Raw genomic sequence first — 25582 nt, forward strand, 5'->3', positions numbered from 1 at the left:
TCCTAGTTCCTGCTTACTTTGGTGCCGTCTTATCGGCTGGACCTCTTAAAAGCCTGGCGGCCTATGTGGTGCACATCGCCCATCGCCGTAGTGGGCTCTGTTCCAATTAATCACAAACGATTTGGTTGAATTAGCTGCAAAGTGAGCACCCACCGTGGATTTGTTAGAAGCATTATTACCCCGTTATGAAAAACTGGTATTTTATAAGAAAAAAGCAAAAGCTATATTCAATATTAGAACGGCAACGCTACAGCGAAACTGGTTGCACAGCGGTTTGAAAGATGCGAGCTAAAGTCTAGGTCTAAACTTTGTGTCCTTAACTCTGAGTTATTTGGCTAGCTTTATTATCAGTTAGATACATTTGCTTTATTCCAGCTTCGCCAGGTACCTTGTATGTAGATATATAAACCAATTCCACCATGCACGCACGCTCAGTCCTTCAAGTAAACTCCATTACCCTTTTAAATTAATCGGCTTCCTAAAGCATCGATGATTTGGAGGAGACATGAAAAAAAGTAAGTTTTTTGTTGATACGCGTCAGCGTCTAGTGGATCTGTTTGTTTTCCGCCGAAAAACCTAAACCTGACGCATCAATCGAGCCGATTCGGCCCTCTTCCTAGCGTCATAATTATTTGGCTTCTTCACATGCCTGTATTTTCCTATGAAGCTTTGTTTTGATAAGTTTTGGTTCAGATGGAATTATTTGAAGACTACAACATGGTGCCTATAGAAGGCTTGAACGAAGAGCGTTGGGCGCAACACATTTCGTGACAATGTTAAAATCGCCAGAAAAAAGAGTCAACAGAGAACCACCTCATTGAGTAACACGACTAATAGAGTAGAATAAAAAATGACTAGCTGTACAGGTGGGACAGTGCATTGTGTTATAAAGCATGCGTCCTCTTGAAACCCACTAGCCGGGCACAACACAAAAGAAAAGTCTCTGAAAGCTCGCTTATAAGCTGGCGATAACGGTGCATCACATCCAGCTAGTTACTCGAACCTGTAGTCAATATGTTATCGAATACCGCTGTCATTCTGCAAATTCAGGATGCAATTCTCTGTCGTACCGAACACGCCTTTTGCGGCCCCTCTTATTCGCTAATTTTTTGCGTTATCATTTAGCTCCTATAAAAGTAAATGCCAAAAAAAAAAGTCGGATGCAGATTGTCAGCTTGCTGAATAATTAGCTTCGACCTTTCTGTCGAACTTCCGAAGGTCACAGAACGCCCTCTCTGGTACTTGGAGAGTCTTTAAAACGCTTGATAGATTCAAGATGTGAGCATTTTTTTAACTGTGGTGAGACGTACAGATAACTGCACTATTTCTTTGCACGAAAAGACGATTTCCAAGAGTCAGATGCGATACATTTGTTTTCTTCATATGTCTATTGACCTCGATTCATCTTAAGCTAGAAATGCAAGGTGATCATCCGCCATATTTAAAATCTTTGCTTTCAACAGTTCGTGACGACAGGCTGTACACGAGGCTCCGAGCAGCGGCTTTTGCCTTTCGTCATTACCATTACAGGTACTCTTCAATCTACCTATATATTAGGGATACGCATACCCGTAGGCTCGATTTAGTAAGTATAGCGTTTGGCGGTTTCATACAGGTGAAGTCTGTCTACGTAAACTATGCCGCTGGGCCGTACGGAATCAAGTATATCTACGGGATTGTTACAGCTATTTTTTTCACTGACAGTGCTAGAGATTCCCTTGCTCTGTTCTTCCGACGTAAATCGCCGCTGTTGACATCGACCAAATTTGAGTCACCTTTTAGTTTGCGTGGGTAGGTTGCTGGGTGTCTCGATGGTCGCGCGCACGGCGAGGCAGCAGACGGAGCGGCCCCATAAAAAGATAATGTTACGACCGAGCTTGCCTCGGCAACCGTTGCTTTTTCTTAGGAAGCATTCGTGCTATCAGGGATCGCAATAGAAATGAGATAGCAACGACGCCAAGCTCTATTCGTGGCTTTTCACGTCAATACAATTATGTGCTCCGTACCATGTGTTTTTCTGTGTGTCGGCCAGTCCAAGTGAGTGGGTAAGTGCGAGCTGGTGGGCAGCAAAAGAAGGGGACCAGGGCGAGAGGAAGAGGGCGAGCAAACCATAACAACGTGAAGGAGAGCGCTCTTTAATATCCATATATATATACACATTAAAGAGAGGAGCGGGAGACCATGAGCCCAGGTTGCTGGGGCTGTATTGGTGCTTCGACGCAATTCATATGCACAATTCATGACTAAAAACAAGGTGAACTTGATTAGTGTTATTAAATATGTTGCGCCGAGAACAAACATCTAATTGTGCATGAATAGAATGGTGTCGTTGAACTTGGTTGAGATGTTTTTTCTTTGTGTATGTATTTACTTATCTTCAAGATATAATTTGTGCATTTTCCCTTATAAGGCCTTTCCTTAGGGGAGCGGTTTTGTGGGAACCGTTTAAATGTGAGTCTTTGAATTTATTTCTTTGGGTAGCCTTAAGAGGTGTGTGGACTATGTGCGATATATGCGTATTTCCTTGAGAAAGCAGTGATGGGGTTTTTTTCCGGTACGGGGGTCTGGTAACGTTAACAGCGAACGCCCGAGGGCCGTGTTCCACTGGTTCGTCTGCATTCGCTGCTGAGAATTTAAAACTTATTCTTATATTTCCTTTTGTAGCGGTGTGTTCCATACCGATATATCGCTTACGCTAGATCTGTAGGACCGGTTTGTGGGAGGTGATTAAATCCTAAGTGCAGGGTTTTTAAGTACGGGAATGCTTACATTTATCTAATGCTGACCTATTTTTTAAATTAAATTTTCTAAGCTAATTATAAATCTACCTAAACTAAACGTAAAGTTTCGAAAGACGAAAAGAATCAGCAATAATCACATCTGTGTTTTCAACTAAGAATCTCCTATATATAGTTTACATTAAGAACAAATACGCTTCGAAAAAAATTGATGTATGACAGCAGAGCCATAGTCGGTAATACGTTGAGTGTACTTCTCTAATTTAATTTATTATAATAATTATAATTAAATGGTACATGTGTCTGCTTCTATTCGGTTGTACGCTATGGTTAATATGCGTCAGGAAACATTACGCTTTCTGCGTTATGAGTTAACTGACGTTCGCCACATCTTCATGGAGCCGTTTCGAAGGCCTATTCTAATCGGTTCTTCGACTGCATTGCTCTCATTCGTATCAATAAGATGCGCTGTACGGTTCTGGCTGTTCTGACGTCTAACCGGAACCCGAGTTTACTTTATGACTGACAAAATGTAGAGCGGGATATTGTGGACTATGTTCGTTCGAGTTCCTACATACATGCAGCAGGCGAACCACTAGTTCTAAAATTGCGTCTACCCGATAATCTGGAGTACCATGACACAAAATGACAGCGTGTATCATTTTTGTTGCGCTTGCAGCATGCGCCTCTCCTATCTAGCCCGTTAACGCCGGCGGTAGCAAAAAATCTTCGAAATACCTCCGAAAAGCCTCTTGGTATCTTTAGTACCCGTCCCTGCCGTAAGTAATCGTCAACGGAAGGACGGTGACACCGGGCACAGACCCGTAAATCTTCCAGCAATAATAACGGCCGGTTTCCTCCAAAGCATGATTTGAAGCCTTAGTACAAATGACAGGGTGAACAAACGCTCTTCGCTAAAAGTTGTCGGTCCGTCGATCTTCCGGTGATTTCAGCGCTAGCACCACCTCTGTTCTGTCGTAATTTAGAGCAGGAACACGTTTTTATAGTATTAGGCAGTTACTTTCGGCACTCCAATAGGCCATAGAGATAGCATTATATGGTATTCTTCTTTTTCATTCACACAACCTTTTTTTACAAGGTTTTATATACAAACGCGATTATTTGATTGTTTCCTTTATTTGAAACAACCGTCAGAGATAGATAAAAGTAAACATCTAAACATTGTTTAAGCAATCTGTTGCTACTTATACGACTGTATAATACCATATCAGTAGAACAAGCGATGTGTTTAAAGCGGTGTTGTGTAGAAAATTGCAGACGTGTACATCAGCTGTAATTACAAGACGACCTTGATGACGTAAAACGCCGTTCTCTCAATGAATATACGGCTGACAAAGATACCTCGCTTTCCAGGCAGTAGTTTTTACTCAGCCGCAACTAAACACAAAATAGGATTTGGTCACGCATCTGAATAATCCACCTAATGGTAACAGGCTTGAAATCCATACCAGCACGATTCTACGGCCCTATTTTTTGTGTTTGTTTACCATTAACTGGCCTCAGTGCATACATATAGGTCTAATTCTTCTATACGCCAATAACTATAGCGTTAAATTCGATTGAACTTCCACCTTCACTTTTAATTACACTCCAATAATTAGAGTTCCCTTTCGAAAGTGATGTGTTCACACGAGCAACTTAACGGGAAAATTAAGCTAAACATCGAAGTTAATGACAGAATTGTTTAATGTGAACTTTTATCCAGCAATAAGGCACGAAGTTATACATATTTTTAATAATAATGGGTTAACGGGAAATGGTTTACTGTAAAAGTGGATTTTCTGAACACCGTTTAAAAGAAATCTGCCTTTGAAAATTAAGCTAAGCATCGAAGTTAATGAATCAGTGGGTCGTCAGCGTTCTGGGTTCGGAGAACCTAAAGTTTCCTCAATCAAATCCAGTAAACTAAGGCGTCGAAAAGTTAATTTCTACAATTAGACGCAAAGCATTTTTTAATTTGTACGTTTTTATTCATAGGGCATTCGCTCTGCCCTTGGCAAGCTGTAACTTCAATATGGTAACTGAAGGCTGCCTAAATGAGCTTTTATTTGTCGATCAGCCATGCGGCTGCTGTAGAAACGCGCAAATAAGGCTGACGTCTAACAATTCGCCAGCTCGCAAACAACACCAAGGTAGGCGAAACATCACGTGCTGGTAAAATATATATCTGCCTAGCTACTGGATAGAGCTTCGATTCTTAATTCGGCGAGAAATAGTTATTTAAGTTTTCTGTCTATTCTTTGGGGTTAGGCGCCGAGGAAAGCGCGTAGGAAGCGGTACATGAAACAAAAGTTACTTCGCCTGGAAACTTTTCCGCTCGTAATTTCCTCGTAGACCTTAACAGCTAGAAAAGTCTCATATTGCGGCAACAAACGCATGAGCAAAAACCTTTCCGCGCTATGCAGAAGCTCAAAATATAAAACAATATTTGTTGGGCAATTTTGTTTGAGCCACCAACACTTTTAGCAGGTTCACCACATGCACGACTGTACCCCAGCCTTACTCTTGTTTTTTTTTTCAAGGATTTTGACGTTCTAAAGCTTTTTCCCTTGGAGTGCTTCTTGAGCTTTGGAAAAATAAAAAGCTACAGAGCGGTATATCTAGTAAATGCGTATGTTGAGATAATAGAAACGATGAATATTTCTGCAAAAGGACGTAATACGACTATCGATGCGTGAGCCAGTATCTTTCGGTGTTCGGCTTTAGACCGTGAGTGCCTCAGATTTGTTGGCTCGAAGCTGGCACATTAGTGTGGTAAAAGGTCCACGGAGTTCAGCCTTGTATCGGCGGATAGCATTGCGTAGTATTTTTTTTATCTTCTTGATAATGCTTCTTTTTGAAGGCAGAACCACTAGGCGTGGGTTTACAGTGCACAACTCTTTAGCAATAGAAGCAAACGGTGAGAAGATGTTTGGTATTCGATTTAGATCTTGCATACAACTTGTGTCCTTCACACTGATTCCTATTTATTCGTAACATAGAATGTGGTAAACGCGTTTTGTTTTTCTATACTTTCGGTTACCAAAAGAGATGAAGTAGAACCAGAAGTCCTTCATTTGAAAGCGCTGTCAAAATACTAAGCACAGATTCTGCTGCTCTGAAATTTTCCTTGTCGATGCAGAAAAGCGTGGCTCCACAAGCCGAATTACAGGTTAGTCATTAGCTGACAAAAAAACGGATCTCTTCTTGGCAATTTTTCACCCAATAGTTCACTCCCAAAACCAGATGCTTCATTCGCCGTGTTTGAGAAGAGTGTGGGGTAACGTTTGATGATGTTCTGTTTCCTGACAACGTGATCGAACAACAGCATATCTGCGACACCATGACCCGGAGCACTAATGCCAGAGGAGACAAAAGGAGGAAGCTTTTACAGGCGGTTAGAAGTTAGTCAGATTTGTCAGTTCGGAGAGCATTTCTCGAGTACCCCACAGCCGATCGGTCAACTCAGAAGCTGCCCAGAGAAAACCCAGGGAAGGAAGAAAAGACGAATAAAATCGAGAATGGGCCACCAATCGCTCAGTAAATGAACGAACAGTTGCGGCAGATGGTAGTAACAAAATAATAGGTCTGCGTTTAAGTAAAAAGTTTGATTAGTTGAGCAGCCACAGCTTCGAATGAGAACTTTAATGTCGTCCGTTTTTCGAGAACGACCGATGCTTGTAAAAGGCCATCAGAAGAACAAAAATGACCAAAGGAGAAAGTAATGCTGCAAGCGAGAACGTCTCACCGGAATAAGTCGATTGATGACTTAACAAACCTATGCTTCTATTTAAACGTTAGACAGCTTGCGTGACAAATTACTAGATAAACGATAGTGCCTTCCAAAAGTCGTATTTCTACTTCATTATGTACAAAAGCGAGTTAATGATACAGTATACGCTGAGGGCACATGTTGACTATTGTTTTTGAAATATTCGTTGGTAAAATGTTCGTTTGAAAGCACAGCTTTTGTCATTTGTTTTTACTGAATCGGATAAATCTCATATACATCAATACAAGAAACTTAAATTCATATGACACCTTCTATAGGTGTTGCGTCAACTGTTGAAGTACTTTCTTTAGAGAAAATCTCCCTTTGCCAGCGTACCAATCCTCTCTCATTTCCGTGAGAGCCATGTTGGTCTGAATGGTTAACTTTAGCCAATTGACTAAGTCTTCCAAGTAGACCTACTTTATATTTGGTAGCTAAGCCTTAAAGGCCAGCAGGACAGGGAACCTGTGAAAAACAACAAGAAACCTGATTTTCTTCGGCCTGTGTGAAGTGTTGGTCTAAATTAAGCCTTTTAAAACTATTGCGCGTATATCCACGAACGGCTCTTATAATTTCAGATACAAAACAGCTGTGTAGTTTTTTTAGGGCGTGAATTTTTTTCTTGTTAATTTTTACAGTACCAGTTCTATATTTAACTGATATCGATAAATTGGATAATACTTATTCATTCTTAATATAAACACACTCTGAAGTTATATGTACGCTAACCAGTAGACCCTTTATCCCTATAGTGGCCTATAGGAATAACTTAATTTCAACCAAAAAAACGAACATGGGCATAATGCGAACCCATCTTAGCGTGTTACTGCATTATACTCAGATCCCGTTTACATACACCAGCCTATGACCCGGTTTACCTTAACCACAAAGCAAAGATAACAAATTACGAACGACGAATCTATTTTTTTTTTTTTATAAAGGTAATTTGAAACACTTCAGATGACTTTCATTTTTTGCATGTATCTGATCTGTAGAGTAGTTCTAGAAACTTCTTTGGTAGATTAAATGGCTAACATACCTGTATTTAATAATTTTGAAAACGAATAAAAAAATTGAAAAGGAAGACTATTGGATCGTATCCTCAGTCTAATAGAGTATAATAATAGTTAAATTACACGAGAAACGCTAATGACGGAAAACAGTCCAAAACCAAATAAGAAAAAAATAATTTATTAGAAGCTAAAAGAAGGTATTTTAATTAGTAAATTTTTTGAGCATTAAGTAACTGTCAATTTCAGTTATTTTTTACCGATGCTTTTCGTTATTTACAGTGATGTTCAATGTCAGCTTGTCTGATTTTTGCGTTTTGCCTGTTACGTCTGGTATCGGCGTCAGGCACCCAGCGTCGTTCGAACCGTTACCGTTAAGAACCGTTCGAACCGTTACCGTTAAGAACCGTTCGAACCGTTACCCTAAGATTAGCAGATAAATACGTTACCCGGTAAACTATCACCTTGGCCTCTCAGAAGCCTAGTACTTTTTGGGCTTAAGGATAAGTGACTTCGTGTGTACAAGCACGAATTCAGAACTTACATAGAGCCTTGGAGTTTTTCTTTTTCAACACTAACTTAACACTGCAACAAATATCATTTTTCAATCATATCGTTAATATACAAACGTGCACAGTCAGGTAGGCGGTTGAATACTGGAGCATATGAAATATCTATGTAAATGGACGCGCCTTTGATAGGACAGATGGCAATTAATTCACCATAATTGATTTCCTTGGGAACTTATTTACAACCAGATTTCACAAGATTCGTTGCTCATAAACTTCAACTAATATGTCTAACTAAGTCTGCTGGTGATCGGCGCGAAATCGGTTGAGCTATTTATTAAACGATAGCAGAATTTGCCCAACGATTTGAATACATTTTATTTGTAGACAATTCGGCAATCGCACTGAAGACTTAAGACAAAACTTAAAAGCATATTGCTCTGAGTATGAAAAATGAGAGCTTCTTCCGACGAAATCAACATAGGTATGAGCCAATTAATGTGAAGATGAGCCTTTAAGAACTTGCGTTGAGCGGTATGAAATCCGGTTTAGAATGACCAATACTATCGGTGCAAAAAGTTCAATTTCTAGTCAGAATAGAAAACGTCAGCGAAAGTTACCACTATCGTGGCGGTGACAACGGAGCAAAGCGGGCTAATCGCATTGCCATGGGAATCTAGCGTGGGTGTGATAACGTTCGAGCTGATGGACCTTTCTACAAAGATGGTTTTGCGGCAATGTTTGTAGCTGTTGGCTGAAAAAGCAGCACCAGATGACAGCAAGAATGTCGATACCTTCTAAGGGTTTATGAGACAGACATTGAGAAAAGCTGACCTGGATCGACGAGTAGAAGGAAACGGGGAATGAGTAGCAGCAGCAAGATAAGGAAGCCCAACGGACGAGACGAAGAAATTTTCAGAGGCGAAGGGAGAACGAGTGAACGGTTCCGGTAAACGCGAACAGTTTAGATGCAAATTATGTTTCCGACCTTCAGTAATCAGGAGTCGCCCGCGATTCCGGCTCTAAGTTACATCGATTTCCGCGCTCTGGCACAATAGGAGCTAAGCTACACTGTCTGGGTAGTACTGCAGGGCTGAGGAAAATCTCCTAACCGACTGCGCCAAAAGGAGCGACAAGTTAACGGCTTTTCTTTTCATCGTTGCGGCAGCGTAGAGCTACAACGTTCCTATTCGCTTAGTGTGCCTACCTACCTAGATAAGTGTTGTGCATGGTACTTTTTTTTTGTTAATCATCGCTTCATTGCTTGCACGTTGGTCCGCTCTTCCGTCACGGGTAACGCTAATTTGGGGGCAATGAACTAATACTACAATTCAGATAGGGAAAATTTGCAGTAATCGGCGATAAGCTCAAGACTCCGACAAGAAATCAGTAATTGCGGGTATCTCCTCGTCAGTCAGCCGGTGATCAATGATAGCCTAAAGCCAAACGACATCTTTTGTATCAGAAGTTTGTAGGTGTCTCTCGTGGCTTTTAGCTTCGTGGCGAAAAAAGTTTGCTTTGCAATAGATAGCATTTGCGTCGTCTTTACGTGAAGTGAGAACCAACTATGCAGACAAAAAACATTAGCAATCTAACTTGCACTAAAAAGCACAGGATGATTTTGCCCACGACTACATATTTATTATAATCTGATTTCACAGCGGATTAGAATATTTGTCTACTGTTGGCAGATAACGCCGTTAGTCGTAGCGAGTAATAGCGTCCAATGAATAGATTTAATATTAATAACATCTACGAAATTTAAGATGACTATACATAGATGCGACGTACGAGCTGCTTCAGAATATTTTTAGGTCAAATAATTGTATCATTGTCCTAGTTGTCCTTTTTTATGATGAGGTACAATTCGGAACTGACCTGCAACCCCAATAGCTTCCAAAAATCCCTTACAACTTTTGTTTTTTTAGCCTTGCATGCACTTATACTGCTTGGATAGCTTGACATTAGCATACGAAACTGAGCACGAGAAACGCGACTCGAATTATATAGAACATACAAACAAAATTGTCATAAGAACACACATTCTGGGAGCATTTCTCTATTAACACCCTTCGCATTGAACAGAGAATTAGCATAAATCTCTGTTGTGTGGTCGCGGGTGTAGGAGTACCGACGCTAAAAGGGTTTAAAATTGCGTAATTTCGATAATAGCATGAGTGAATTTGAAGCAAACGACTATTTGACTGGCCGCCTGTCACGACCAGCATTTAGTCTGCGGTCCAACCAGACGGCCTAGTTCCGTCGCTTTCTGTCCTGCTGATCGTCAGTCCTGCAATTGCATTGTTTGGTCTCTTTCGAAACACGTTGCAATGACGTTATTCTCGGTGAACTACCCTTAGATAAGCTCGCATTGAGCCCACGAGGCCACTGTGAGCTGTGTTATGGTCGTAGGCGTGGTTGCGACGAACTTGTAAGAGAATACCCAGAACAAACTGTTGGCAAGTAATAAAGGATCCTCATCTTCGTATGTAGTTGATGGCGCAGATTAAACTGGGAAACCAACATTCGTCAGGTTTATGGAATATTGTATGCGAGAAAACAGAAAATAAGAGAAAAACTAAGCCAAACCGTGAGATATGTATGTACGATAACAGTATTAATCAATAGCAGTGATTTGTAATGTAATATTTTACAGAAAGAGGAATGATGGGTAAATATATCATAAAGTTAGGTATACATTTCGGCTGAATATTAGATATTGCCTCACTCTCAGAAAGTAAGTAGAAAAGAAAGCAATGTCGGGTATTCAATTATTTAGTCTTGATTGAAGAGGAAACTGAAAGTTGTTTTCAATTTACCTCAGATTGTTTGTAGAGTTTTCTATACGATAACTTGCGTAACAGAAAGGCTGTATTTGCTTACCTACTGCCGTCTTAACTACTTCTGCCCCGGGGAAAATCTGTGGTGAACTCAACGAAGATTAGGACGAACAGAGATCGATGACCAATGCGCAGCAGCATTTGGTATCGTCAGTTGAAACGGGTGTTAGCGTTTTAGAATCTCCATGGAAAGCACGAATGGGCTTCGCGCAATAGCCGAAGAAAAATGACGATCAATTGCTTCTTTTTTCAGTGCATGAAAATTCGGTCTAATCACCTTAAGACCTCTCCGGGCTCACATATAGCTGTCAGTACATCACTATCACGGGCCGCCGTCATGCAGAAACAGGAATGTTAAGAACAAGGCAAAGGATTCCATTTCTGCCTTCTGAAAACACCATTTGCCAACGCTTGACCATATTCATGCCATTGCTCGTATGGTAGAATTAGAAGTGATGTTTCACAAGATAGATACTCAAAACGAGCGAAGGATGCTTTGCAACAACCTTCAAGGACATAAGAAAGAATAGATACATACTACGTAAGTGTCAACACAATACCTCATAGGATTTCATGAGATCTAGAAAGGCCCTGAGCTGGTGAAGCTTGAAAAACACGGCGAAATAATAAATGCAGAGTTTGACCGCGCCAAACTGAGTAAAAAAATCAATGATATAAATCCCAAAGAAACACAATGGAGTGCGCTAAATGAGCTTCTTATACCACCTCGTGTGGCTCGATACGTTTTGGCAACCAAGGAACTACCTTCTAACTAGCCTCGATGGATCCGGGTTCCTCGCCCAGGTCTTACTCAACAGAGCTTAGAAGAAAGCGTTGTTTAAAATAAAAGGAAAAAGATGAGAAATTGATTTATTCATGAACAGTCTCCACGGGTATTCTTCTGCTCAATCGATAGACGCGTTTGACGCCCGAACGGTCTATAATGTTACGGAACGCAAAAAAATGTGTTGCGGAGGCCAAGTTAGTCTACGATGTATACATTCATAGCATTATTATATTTCATAGAATGGTACAAGTCTCTGTCATACGTGTATCGGATAGGTGAAACAAACAGACATAGGACAATATTCGAATGCGGATTACATACGCAGACGATACATATAGGATATGTAGAATTTTGCTATGACGTGGGGTAAACATAAAAATAGATAATTATTTAATCCAAATTACTCTTGTCGCACGCGAGCAGAACTAGTATCACCAATATACTTATTAAAATATACAATTTTGTCTGTTTCAAAGTTAAACTAAGCTGAAATACAGTAAGCTTTATGAAAATCATTACATGAAATTATACTAAATGGCCGACTTGGCGGCCGATTTTGAGCCTAATTGATGCTAATCTAGTAGAGAAATTAAGGCCACTTGAAGGAAGGTTGAGAGCACATCATAGATTATATATGTATATATCAAGACATCGTAGTTCCTACTCGCTATAGTAGAAGTTGTGTTTATGAACAGCATATGGTTTCCTTTGAAAGTAGCTATAACGGATCGTTCAGATAAAACGATATTGTCTAGGTATGTACTGCATTGCGGATACTTATCACTACAGCTCAACATTAACTATCTACGCCAGAATTACGCATAGGCACGATGTTTTTTTTTTCTTTTTTTTTTTTGCTTTGGAAAACATTGGCACTGCTGCTTGAACAAACCGCAACTTCTTAACGAATAGTTCACTAATTGGACCATTCAAGAACTGAATCCCTCCTACTGTTTCATCTAAATTTATGATAGACAAACTATATTCACCTATCTTGGCACTATGAAAAGACGTCGGCTTTTCAACTCATAATCACACCTCCTTTCTAAGAAGAACGGTTTCCTTTAGCGTAGTTAAATGAATCATTTTTTTGCTCGGAATCACTAGAGGCCCATGTAACGCTGCCTAACGGCTAGATGGGCCACTCACATAGATGGGTTCAATCGATAGCTTGTTGGAGACAAATATATTCTAGTCACTGCATAATAGAAGGATACCCATATAATTTCTGACATTGCTTGTCTTTGTCAAAAACATAGCCATATATCTCGCAGGGGCTCAGTGGTAATACTTACAGTGATACAGAGAACAATGATCGAAGCTGATTGACAGATTCAACTGATAATTAATACTTATAATGAGTATGAGAATACTTAGTATGAGTAACCCGCTGGTGAGTGAAGAAGGATCATAAAGATGATGACAGCCAAACGATTCCGTTTTCCAAATCTCTTAGTTTCATCCCAACAGGACACGTGGGCTACCCGCTAGATCACACATAAACCCAATAAGCAAATGCGTATTGCGCACTTAGACAGCGATCACGATAGCCGCGAATACGTACGATTATGTGGTCGGTAGGCGCCATTAAGACCGGTTGCTAAACCTGAAGCCGTTTAGGACTTTTTGACTATTGAGGTCTTCATCATCCGGCGGGATATGTATATATCTATGAAGAGAACACTTAAGTCAAGTAACGAATCTACGTATATTGCAGCAGCGGAGATTATCTGAAGGTTATTAAAGGTCATTAATCACGGGGTCGCAAAAAAGACGAGTTCTACTTAATTTATAAGAGAAAGATCTCAAGTCGTCTGCTCAGACTCGATATAATCAAGTAAAGCTTCACCCAGTAAATACCATCTTAGGAAAGAAGGTGGCCTTACACAAGGGTCAGTTAGATAATGTTAAAGCGCTATGCTCGTTCCACCCTTTCGGAATTAAAGTGCACCAGGGAGAGAGAAGAAAAATCTAGAGATGAACTTCATGGTAGATTTGTCGGTTGGAGCCTTTGCTACGATAGATTATTGCATCTTATTGCTATTTTTTCTACTATTACACATCGCTATTGCTGGCACAGAGGGGTGATTCTGGACGCAAACTTCGGCGGGGCTTTAAGGAAAGAGAATATGTTGTAAATATTATGTGCATATATATCTGTAGGGCCAAATACAAATCTAAGAAAGCAGATCGTAGCCAGCATTCACAAATAGAATATTTCCCAGATTTGACCATCAGTCGAATACGGAAGCTGCACTAACCTGATTCTCGGTTCGAAGAAGCTTCAACTGGTCATTGATGAGGGCATATTTGGCTGCTTCTTCCTTGCGTAACGCTCGCTCCTTCTTCAACTCGGGACTCCAGAAGGTCTTTATGCTATGCATCGATGATCCCAATTTTTGGGTGGTCGCATCGAGCTCCCTTTTAACCGTGCCATACTGAGCTTGCAATTCATTCAGTCGACTTTGTAACTCCATGACGAAGCTGTCGCCTCCGCGCGCGCCGGCTGGTCCGGCAGGGCCGTAGCCGCTTCGGTCATAAGCGTGACCTACGCCAACGCCGCCCATACCGACGCCCCCTACAGCAGCACCCATGCGAGATGCATGTTGCGCACCGTAGGGGTCTCCCTCAAGGTCGCGGTAGGCGTGATGCGAATCGTGTTGATACGGATCAGCTCCGTAGCCACGATCGCTTCGCCTGCCGGCCGCGTGGCGAGCCGATACAGAGTCTAGACCGCGGTCCAATGATCTTTCACGGGGCTCCCGGATAGGCATGAACTCTCGGTCCTGGTCGCGTTCCATTGAGTGGTAGCTTCTCAGCGGGACTCCGGTTGCAGACCGGCTTCGATGGGTCCCCCTGCCGCCGGAGTCCATAGCTCCCATCATGGGATCGTCATAATATGCTCCCGCACTACCCATCGCGCCGCGCGTCGTCGTGCTGTGTTCACAAAAACCTGTATTGTCCCGCGCCGATTCGAAATGATGATCCACTGCTTCGTCTGCGAATCGCGGGTGAACTGATCCTCCCACCTGCTGGGAGTGAGAAGCTGTTGACTCGTACGACTGTTGTTGGCTGTGGTGATAGTACTGTTGTGGTTGTTGACTATGTGGACTCTGTCGGCTGCCGGAGTGACCGTGATGATGTTGTTGTTGCTGATAAGCAGGGTTATGATGTGAATGTTCAGCGGATCGTTGACGTTTCGACAGGTGCTGTTGCGCCGGCTGTTGTTGGTACTGCGATTGATAATACCTCTGAGAAGGGCTGCCGACACGCTCGAAATTATGAGGCTCCCTTCTTGAATCGCAAGGCTCTTGAACGCCGACGCTGAAATCACGATCCGTGTGCGCGTGAGGCGACTGCCGGTGATGCGGCTGCGCGTTTCCTAGGGTTGCCGACTGGCTCGGCTGAGTTTGCTGTGACGATACTGTCGTAGGAGGATGCACGGCGCTGTGTTGCTGACGATGGTGATGTTGTTGCTGCTGGCTTCTCCTTCTAGACTGGTGCTGAACTTGATCGTGTGCGTGGGTCTCTCCTCTGCCGAGGGCCTCCTCGGTCGGTGAGTCGGTGACGATCTGAACAGAACTCGGACCTTGCCTTGCAACAGGGCTCTCACGTGTTGAAGGCGATTGAGATATTGAGACGTTTGGGTAGCCCGCGGTAGCGGAACTTGAACTAGCGTTAGTATGATAAGTAGAAGTAGCAGTAGTTATATTTGTATAAGAATTAGTTGCTGTATTATTTGTATCTTGGTAATGCGCTCTACCGGAGGGCGTCCTGCGTACTTGGGGATCTCTGTTGTAATGCTCCAAAGAATGACTGGTCATCTCCCTCCAGTTTCAGGCCGAAGTCGGGCTTTTGGCCCGCAATGATAGCGTTAGAAACTCGCGCTGAACAAGAGCTCAGATTATTCGTATTTGTTTTGCTGTCACAATAACGATGATTAACAGGAATCTTTGTCATAAGCCGGCTATGGTACGACTTCTTACCACTGGAAGCCGAAAAAGCATTCGACTTTAGGCCTTCCAGCGCGGCAGATACAGTAGGGACAATGGTAAAAGCTGATTTTATTTTCTCGGTTGCTACCGAGCTTTTGGCATTATTTGATGATGTTGGTGCCTTTCTCTTCTCACAACGCCAGGCCTTTGCCCCCTTCGCACCTGGCCATGACCCGAACTCTACGTGAAGCGGAGCCCTCATTCACAGTGTCTGTATCATGCAGATCACACGTCACAAAAATTAGTTGACTGTATTCGTGTACTCACGCTATCTACAACTAGGACTTTTTCCACCTTCAAATATCATGCCTTGCTTTTTGGATAGATGTTATCATTCGGCGAGCTTCACACTTTTCAGTTAATAGGCTAACAGCCACCTCTTGTATAGGCTACTCTATGTTAATGCTTGGAGTTATTTAGCCATGCATATTAGAGAGCATTCGTGTCGAGCCTTATTGTTAGTGTCAATGTGAGCCGATATTGGTATTCGTAAAGCCGGTTTCGGTTTCCAGCCAAGTTCTGGCTGGAACTTGTTCGCTTTCTCACGGAGTAAACAGCATCCACTCCTTGTCCTTTTAATAGGAGCTTGAGCTCTCAAGTAAAGGACAGGTTTGGGGTTTGCCCGCGTGTCTTCCAATAAAGAGGCTGTGGACGGTACGTCAATTACTCCGCACGATGCCACAGCCCCCTCATAAGGGCGTACATAAAATGACGCCGCTGCTTACCTCTTTACTTAAATGCTTTTTTCTTTACGTCGTGGTTTTTGCTTGCCGCGATGATTTGTTAACGCTCCATGCCGAAACGAGTTGTCACTTTCATTAAGAAGCCATTTTTCGATCTTTTAGGCGTTCTTTTCAGCTCCGTCGCGTCTCTTACCTGTTTTCGCTTTCCATGCTCTACATCGCTTTACTGGCTATATTGCTATGCTTTGTTTGTTCGTCGTTGCTCGTATAGATGGCTGGATTTATAGATTGACAAATCGATTGTTGGAACGGTAGACCTTTGCTGAATTGTTCTTCCGTTTCGGCTTCTCTCTAACCCTGGCTGTGTGTTCGATGATGTTGGCTACTGTAGAAGCTGACGCTATTCCTTTCTCTTTTTTTCTGTTTAGGTTATAATCTCTCTTATTTAGACGGCTGAAGTTGTGGGCTGAAGTAGGCGAATGCGCCCGCGGCGGTCTCACATCTTGCCGGCCGAAGGGCTTGTTGGCGGCTATAAAGGCCTCATCAGCCTGGGCCACCCATGCTGCCTTTGGTGCTGCCAGTACTACTCCTATCACATGGGCCTGTCACCCCACGGTACCCGCTTGCTGCTTTTGCTGGATATGACTTGCTTTCGTTGCAGCTCTTACTTAACTCTACGTTTTTTGTTTTTTTTTTTTTTAAATTCTAGTACGTATTCTCGTTCCTTATTAGCTTGTGCTGCTAGGTCGATTGTCTCGTTAGAGTGTGTACACTCGTGACTCTTGGGCGTCTTGGACTTGGCGCCTTCGGGCACTGAACTCTGTTGAGTGCTTGACTGAATCCACCCTCGCTTTGGTCGTTTTACTGAAACTATAACTTCTGATGCTGATGCGATTTTACTGGTTGTATTTCTAGCTTTTGTGGAGTCTAGTCTACAAGCGCTGCCCTCGGCGGGCTGAGGGTTAAGCTGAGGTCGATATGGTGCTGCCGCTTGATACTGGTTTCTGTAGCTCACGGTTAAACTAATAGTTCACGACTAGACGTTGATATATGATGATTCCTGGCCGGTTAAAACGATTTCCTTACTCCAATATACCACGCTCACTGCTGGGCCTCAGTGAGATTCATTTCATTTTAATCACGACCACGGGAGCACTATCATCATTTACAGGAGCTGCATCGATGAAGTAATGGATACAATAGAGTAATGCCATTAGCTTCTCTATAGCCACTGTTGGTTATGGTGGTGATGCTACTGCAACTGCACCTACTATTGCTGCCGCTGCTCGAACCCCAACACCTGCATTCCCGCCGAACAGGCCGCTAACGCCACTGGGGTAGTTTTTTGCTCCTGACCTTGACAGACAGACCAATTTTCGTATCGTAGCACAACGATTTGATAAAATAAACGTGACGAAACTGCTACTGCTGCTAAACGTGGCCAAGTAATGCCAACGCGAATGCGAATAGTAGAAGATTGCTGGTTACTTAGGTCCACTGCTAGCAGCAGGTCGTCTGGCCCCTGGTCTCCCTCTAGCCATCATCGGCCAGCCTTGCCATCAGGAAGCAGCGTTCACTCGGCCGCTAAAGCTGCTCCGAACCCTAGCTAGACAGGCAGACAAGGAAGAAAGAAGACCGCCGCCGCCGTCATAGTACACCGACGTACGTCCGTAGGTCCGTCCGGCCATTCTAAGTGCGGTCGTGCTGCCCCCGAGCGTTGTCTATGCGCATGCGCGGGCCCCACTTTCGCCCCCGGGGCTCAGAAGCAACGCTGCAGCGATACTAGGCACAGCAATAGAAGCAGCATCGCACAGCACCTTTCGATTCGGCATACCATATCGTACAGGGTGGAACATACCACACGCTTACATGCGCTACCGCTGAAAGACAAGTATAGTGGCACTGGCATAACCAAAGGCCACCAGGTAGGCCGTCCTGGAGGTGGCGGCAGTGATGGTGGCGCCCTCACGCAGATAGCTATAAGCCACAGATGAGATACAGTGCAAGTGGAGTGAAGGACTAGAGGGAGAGAGAGAGCAAAGAGAGAGAGAGAGAATGAATAAAACGTAGCGAAGAAATACGAAAGGCCACCTCAGCGGGCCACGCTCCGCTGTCCGCTAGAGTCCAAAGGCGCCCTGTAGCTTCTTGTACTTAGTCGCACTACCCTTCCCTTCTTACCCTCGACGAATGGAGCACCCCATTTGATAGTCACAATTCCATGACCCTCATTTCCAGCCCTCACAAAGCTAGCTCCGTCGAGTAGACTCGCTGATTTAGCTATGGTCATCACGAGCCTTCTAGATATGACTAGTCAGAAGCCCGCCATTGAAACGCGAGTCTTCTACACGCGCCTCCAACAAACAGTCTAGTGTGTACATCCACAGTAGTCTCTTCTAGCAGTACATAGGCACCTAACAACGGCATATAGCCTCTTGTATTATATAATACTGTAGATATGAATCAACAGTATTGTATAATAGAAATAAAACGATCGTTCAAAGGAGTCGGATGACATTCGAAGTGTTGTACGGAGTTAAAAAGCACGTATAAATTGAAGCAAAGCTTGTCTGTAAACGTAGAAGTCGAGCGGTTGTTCTATAGAATAAAAAAAATAATGGATTTACGACTGTTTTGGCCAAGCTATAATTATTTATTACGAATAGAAAAAATGCTTCAACGGTGTGCACGGACGGAAAGCATCGCATGGCGAGATTCTTTTTGTCAAGGACGGTATTTTCGCTCTTCATACAAATATATGCCAACTTATCAAGTTGTTAATTTTTCAGGCCGCACTTACCTTAATTTCAGTAACTCGTGGATATACTGATGGGTAAGTTTAGGTTTCTCATGGAGTAGGAGTTGCAAGTTCTACCAATCTCGTCATAGATTTTTCCTTGAAATGAGCGCTATTACAAGGTTTGCTGTTTAAACAGTTGCGATAATAATCACAGACTGAATTTTAAAGCGTGCGAGCTACTTTAGAAATAAAATCGTTTATAGATAGTACGGTAGAGGGGAATAAGCACTGGAGGACTCTACCAGACCGTACGCACTAGCAATGGTGCCTGTGGACTAGGCCGTGCTCAAAAAAAAAAAAAAAAAAAGGATATATTAACTTTTTTAAGTTTGTGACGTCATTTACCAGTTTAACGTTCTTTTTCATTGTTCACGTTGGTAGGATAAATATCCCCGTCGAATCGAACACGTCAATATTGCTTTGTTTATAGGTACGGCATGCGTTTATCGAGAATTGGGTCAACTACTTTTTAAGGCCTTGCTGGCTTCTTTTCCGACATGGGTATAGAACAGCAGGGGGCCATAAGAGATTGAAACGAGATACAAATGCCCCTAACACTTCCTGGCGCGCCTATATACCATATAACACCTCCGCTATCGCTGTACGTATACTCCGTCAACCTATGAACGTAGCAGTCAACTAACCTAAGCTTTCCTAACGACGTTTGTACAGAAGCGGCAATGAAGTGTACTGCATTCGGACGTCGTAACCTAGCCTTTACTTCATTTGTGCTATGTTTTTGATGTTGCTATGCCCCTCGAGATATTGTAAAGCTAAATTAATTTTCTACACGATTTACGGCAGCAAGTTCTAATATCCATCTAAATACATTTGGGCATAATTGGACTTGTTTAGCCCAGGTTATCCTTTCAGTTAGCATCCTCTTCGCACTTTGGTCATAATCCCCGTTGTCTATTGTCTGCCGCCAAGGCACGTAGTAATGCAACAGCAACAGCGGTTCCAGACCGAAGAACCTTATAACGTTGTCATGTTTATTATCACTTCGAATTTACGTACCTACTTGAGAACGTGGTCACATTGCTTATGGCTGTTTGTAGCGGGAGGGCATGGAGTTCGAGTGACGCTGATGCTGTCGTGTACGTTTCTCAGGGCGTCAAAGAGAATAAAAAGCTGCGAACGTGCGCAACAAAAAGTAGCAGTAGCGGCGACGGCAGAATGATTCCTGTAAACCTCAAATCGTCCACTGCTTTCGGCGCCCTAGCCCGCTCTTTGCCGCCTATAATTTGGTCACTAAATAGCGAATGGATATTTATTTACCTCATCCTGATATTCCACGCGTAATTTCCTCTACTGCTACAGAAGCTGGCCGTTAACTGCGTCCTTCGCGAGATAAAACAAAAATCGAACTGCTCAGTTAGGATGTCAGCACAAAAAGTCAAATCGAAAACAGAAAGTACAACTAATAGAACTTGATTGAGGTCGTAGTCTTCAAAGAAAAACCTATTACTATTTTTGACGGAATTTAATAAAGCAGCCCAGACTATTCGTTATATTGACGTAAAAGCATGCCTCAAACGTCGTTCTGCACTGCTCTTATGTTCCTGTGTGTTCTTTACGTATCTTAAAATAATTATATTTTACGTCATAATTATTGTATAAGATCAAATATGTTTACGTATATGTTAATTATCCAATTTACATCATAATTAAATGCCTCAAGATTTCTCCTAAATATTTTTATACTGAATTGAGTGACCGAGTTTCACAGGGGAAAGAGATACATAGTGTGGTAGGTAAGTGGAAAGCGAGAACATGTCTACTAATAACAAAGTCAACTTTGAATATGGTGGTGTGACAGTCAAAGCGGTGAGTAGGAGAGAATTACGACGCTTTTGATGTTTTAAAGGTAAATAGAGCGAGGTGCAAGGAACAATTTGTTCGAGAGAGGTCATTTGCAGAGACTCTGCGGCCAGGCTCAAAGACTGATCTCGATGCATCGTTCTAGATGATTTGAGCTCTACGAGTTATTTTCGAATAGGCGCTTCCCTATGCGGAAGTGCATGTCACAACACTGTCTGCAGCACCGGTCTTTATTTGGAATACCAATCTCCCTTAATCCTGATATATTAACATAGCATTTAGGCTGCTGAGCTGCCGAGTGAGGCTGGCCATTAATTCTAACCTGAATACGTATCCTCGAGCATTCAGTAGCCTGGGACTTTGTCTTCAGGCAAACAGAGTGACTTACTTTATGAAAAACTTCCGCAACATCTAGAAGTTGACTACGGCAAGCCTATTTATTTTCAATCGCAATGATAACTTCTTACCAGAAGCATAGCAATGTTCATTCTGTCAATCGAAGCTTTCAAAAACCAGTTTTTCGGTAGGTGAGAAAAATCCAGCAGTTTCAGGACATCTGTAACAACTGCTAATAATTAGCTTTTGAAAAACCTCTGATGGATGGTCCACCAAATTATATTGTACGTTAGTTAGCAGCTCAAGCACGTTCTCATTTGTTCCTCATTAGAAGAATAATCTTTGTCTAATTTGCTAGCATTAAACATACGATATTTAATCGGTATTGATCGTTCTTTAAGAATAAAGATCGGGTAGTTGAGACCAGTAAGTAAAAGGATTTATCATCATTAAAAAGCTACGTTTCGCATTTTACGTCCGATACCGCCGTTAGATAACGCCTCACTTTGTGTGGAAGAAAGTGCCGAATATGAGAACTCAACTATATCATGCTGAGGAAGGATCGACAGAGAATTCAGACTATTCAAATTTCGACAGAAATGCAGATGAAGGCATCAACAAATGGTCTGAACTATTCGAGGAGTTTCTAAATCGACCGATTTCCCGATACGTGAAAAGGGGTCGAGCTGACTCTCATACTTAATCTGGACAAGAAGGCAGGTCCGTCGGCTTATACTGAATATGCTTTCTGAGCATCAGTCAGGCGAAGACTACGGGAAAGATAATCATTTCCAGACTCAAGACAGAACTGGAAGACAGACAGGTTATGTTCGAAATCATATACGGTTTTTTCAGAAAAGAAGTTTGTTCTCACAGCTATCAAGAAATTTCTCGATAAAGCGCACCAAGAGGAACAGAAAGACACGAAAAACGAGCGAGGTCGTGCCCGTGATTTCGCTAGATGTGAAGATTGCGTTTAACACAGTAAACTGGGATGCCATTATGAGGGAAGAGAGATTTTTCCTTATCTAGAGGTACGCATCTCCTTATACCCTACGAACAGAGTATTAAACACCATTCACGAAAGAAGGGGCATCCCAGCCGTATCAAGTCCTACTCTGTGGAACCTTACGTACGATGGCACCCTTAACATTCCGGACTCACTGGAAGGAATCGAGAGTATCAGGGGAAGAGATAGCGTATCGACAGCTGCGATCTTGCCTTCATGAATTTTACGGCCTCCGCCTTATTCAAGTTGACCGTTAGTCCCAACTCCGTACAAAGCGTACTCAGCCCTGCTGCATTGTAATCTGGTTAGGTTGCCCAGACATTTTTATAGAGGATAACCTCGGTCCTTTGGCCCTTTGTTCTGTCAAGCAAACACTCTGTATCAGTACTTATGTTGATCTCCTAGATTTCAGCTAGCAGGGTAAAGCATAGTCCATAGTACAGCCACGTGCGTCAAGGTACCCAAAGCCGGATCTCTGGTTGCCAAATCGTATGCGACCTTAAAATCAACAAGTACCGCCAATAGAGGGCGCGCTAGATTATTATTGAGTGCATACGTCAAGCGCTCTCTCCGAAATCCATATTGTCCCTTAGGTACGACTTTCCTGCTCTCTAAGAGGGCGTAGAGTCTTTTGGTCAATAAACCGGCGAGCAGTTTGAAGCGTTTTTTTTTTAGCGATTTCGCGCCATCAAGGTGGCAGAGTTAATTCATTCTTAACTCATCAACAGCAAAGCATCCCCATTGAATCGGCAGGTTGCTGGCACTTGGACACCCGTTAACGCATTTCGCCCAGCACGAAGCCAGAACAAGAATGCCTTGTAGGTGCTAATTGCGGACCTCGTCCAGGTCCGCTGCCATATTGTTCGGCAGAGTCTAGAGAGCCTGTAGGACCTTTAGCACGTTGAACTCTCGCTCGAGCAGGTTGCGGCCTGTCATGAATTCCTGATCGCTGTACACAGAGAACAACGCCACCGTTCGAGAGATTGTATCATTCGTCGAGAACATACAACCGAAGCGATCTATCAGTGCAGTAGAGTTTGCTAAAGATACGGTCAATTCACGGCGTACTAGCCATCTGCATGGCTGTCGCTTTGCATTTGTCATTTGCCAACTCTCCAACGACCGTATGCCTAAATAATTTTGACGAAACGTCATAAAGCGTTGATGTTTTATTTGCTCAATTAAAAAGCGTAAACCAGTCGTACACCGTCTTGTTTGTTATGAAAATGTATAGTCCTAATTTTTATTTCTGTTTTACTTGAAACTTTCATTACCCATTTTTTATATTAAATCTAAATACCAAAAAAAAATACCTAACAGCGAAATCAGCTATAAGTACGATGACTTTTATTGTTTAAAGTTACTGGGAAAATTAGAGGCCCGTTTACGTCTAACCATTACGAGCATTACGTTTTATTTCTACCTCGTTTATGCATATCTTTCTCCCGACAACCCGTTGTAGTCTCATGCTTCACGATACATGAAATAAAACCGTTCGTGCGGACATTTGCATTGCGCATATCAAAACATAGCAGCTTATCGGCCATACAAAAGTAGACCAAGACTAACAGCATAAAACCACCCGTAGTCTGCTGCCTTTACTCACACTCTAAGACGTGTTTCACATCGAAAACATCTCACCTTTTTCCGTTTTAAAAATTTGGATTTGTACTTGGTAGTATTTCCTAACACACGTACTGAATAAGACACTAACGCACGTCTCAGATAAGATATCCTTATTTACCTTTCATGCAACCCTCTGGTCAGTTATATAACGCTACCGCAAACGTTCTTTCTGTGTGTATTAAATTTCTTTACAGTCAACTACTTTGCGATTAAAACGAAGCCGAATTTAGCTGGCTGCTAAACTAGAAACTATTAGAGTAGACTTGTGTGTGGTTTTAGGGCAGACATGTCTTCACTACCTCGTGTCTTCATGGATATTGAAGCTGACGGTGTAAAGCTTGGACGTATTGTGATGGAGCTTCGGTCAGACGTCGTTCCGAAGACTGCGGAAAACTTTAGGGCACTCTGTACCGGTGAGACCGGACAAGGATTCAAAGGATGCACGTTCCACCGTATCATTCCGAAGTTCATGTGCCAAGGTGGAGATTTCACAAAAAACAACGGAACAGGAGGACGATCTATTTATGGCGAAACTTTTGAAGATGAAAATTTTATTTTAAAACATACAGGGCCTGGTATACTTTCGATGGCTAATGCTGGTCCAAATACCAACGGATCCCAGTTCTTCCTTTGCACTGTGAAGACCTCGTGGTTGGATAATAAACATGTCGTATTTGGTTCAGTTGTTGAGGGCATGGATGTCGTGAAGAGGATGGAGGCACTTGGCTCACAAAATGGCGCAACGAAGCAGAAAGTTGTCATTGCTGACTGTGGACAGCTTTAATTAAATTTTTGTCCCGTGCAGTTTGAAATCAAGCTGGTAGATAGAAGAGCTACTGGACGGTGACATCGACTTTGATGCCTTGCTACAATCATGTATGTCCCATGAATCTTTTTTTATCTCTGCAGACTAGACCTTATAAATAAAATAAATGGTTATTATTTTGATTATTCTTTCGGAAAGGAATATATAGCAACTAGCACTTGTGAAAGGTAATTATCACATGCCGAAAGAGCTCTTTGGATCACTACGGGCTATACTGTGGTGCTCATTGGGTTTGTAATATTGTGCTTACGAAGCGATATGACTACGCTTCACACCTGTGACTTTCAGCTGTTTTAGCTGAGATTTTAAAAGCGAAACGACACTGCGTACGGTCAAATATTCGGATGATACATTACAACGTACCACCACGAAGTATTCCTACCCCCTAAAAGGAGGTGAAATGCCGTCATAAAACTTTTGTGTTATGACGGCGTCTGATTAATCCCGTACGGCGGGAATTACAACAGAGGGCAATAGTACGTATCATAAAATAAAATTGTCCGCTGAGGCGAAGAGTCACGAGGAACCCATAAGCGCGCAGACGAACCTAGATTTAATTTTTAATTTTTAGATAGAATTTTTAAGAGACTGTATCCAATTTCAGTAAATAAAGTAACTGCATTCATTCTTTAGCTAATTTATTATATATATATATATATATATAATAATCTACGCTAAGTTAAGATAAGCCTAACTCTTAAGCTAATTATGTTTTACATTATTACAGACAAATTGTGCTCCATAGAGTTGTGGTGGTTGTGGCGCTGTGCTTTGCAATCACCGAAGGCTCTAGTGAGCCGCCATAGTATTGAGTGCTTATTGTGCTTAATGAA

At 42.4% G+C, this 25582-nt stretch overlaps 3 protein-coding genes across 5 annotated transcripts in view; 2 read left to right on the forward strand and 1 right to left on the reverse strand.

The window, feature by feature from the left end:
* LOC111246340 (uncharacterized) overlaps window positions 1-18222 on the reverse strand; it is an 82422-nt gene extending 64200 nt beyond the window's left edge. The window contains exon 1 of the mRNA XM_086982622.1: window positions 13918-18222. Within this exon, the coding sequence (XP_086838748.1) occupies window positions 13918-15480 (1563 nt within the window). The 5' untranslated portion in view covers window positions 15481-18222. The remainder of the gene's footprint in view (window positions 1-13917) is intronic.
* LOC111247837 (uncharacterized) overlaps window positions 2219-25582 on the forward strand; it is a 34936-nt gene continuing 11572 nt past the window's right edge. Inside the window, exon 1 of one of the 2 annotated variants that reach the window (XM_086983918.1) lies at window positions 2219-2359. The gene's annotated coding sequence lies outside the window, so the exon portion shown is untranslated. The remainder of the gene's footprint in view (window positions 2360-25582) is intronic. The other variant, XM_086983916.1, reaches the window with a different exon arrangement.
* Window positions 20938-24865, forward strand: LOC111247840 (peptidyl-prolyl cis-trans isomerase). 2 transcript variants are annotated; one of them, XM_022799292.2, is made up of 2 exons: window positions 20938-20958; window positions 24118-24865. In XM_022799292.2, exon 2 carries the CDS (start codon window positions 24210-24212, stop codon window positions 24705-24707), a length of 498 nt encoding a protein of 165 aa, XP_022655027.1. In that variant the 5' UTR covers window positions 20938-20958; window positions 24118-24209; the 3' UTR covers window positions 24708-24865. The 2 variants fall into 2 exon arrangements, with proteins under 2 accessions (XP_022655027.1, XP_022655026.1); XM_022799291.2 differs by lacking the exon at window positions 20938-20958 and adding an exon at window positions 23911-23972.

Source organism: Varroa destructor, unplaced genomic scaffold, assembly GCF_002443255.2.
Source record: "Varroa destructor unplaced genomic scaffold, Vdes_3.0 BEIS01000003.1, whole genome shotgun sequence".
Taxonomy (NCBI): Eukaryota; Metazoa; Arthropoda; class Arachnida; order Mesostigmata; family Varroidae; genus Varroa; species Varroa destructor.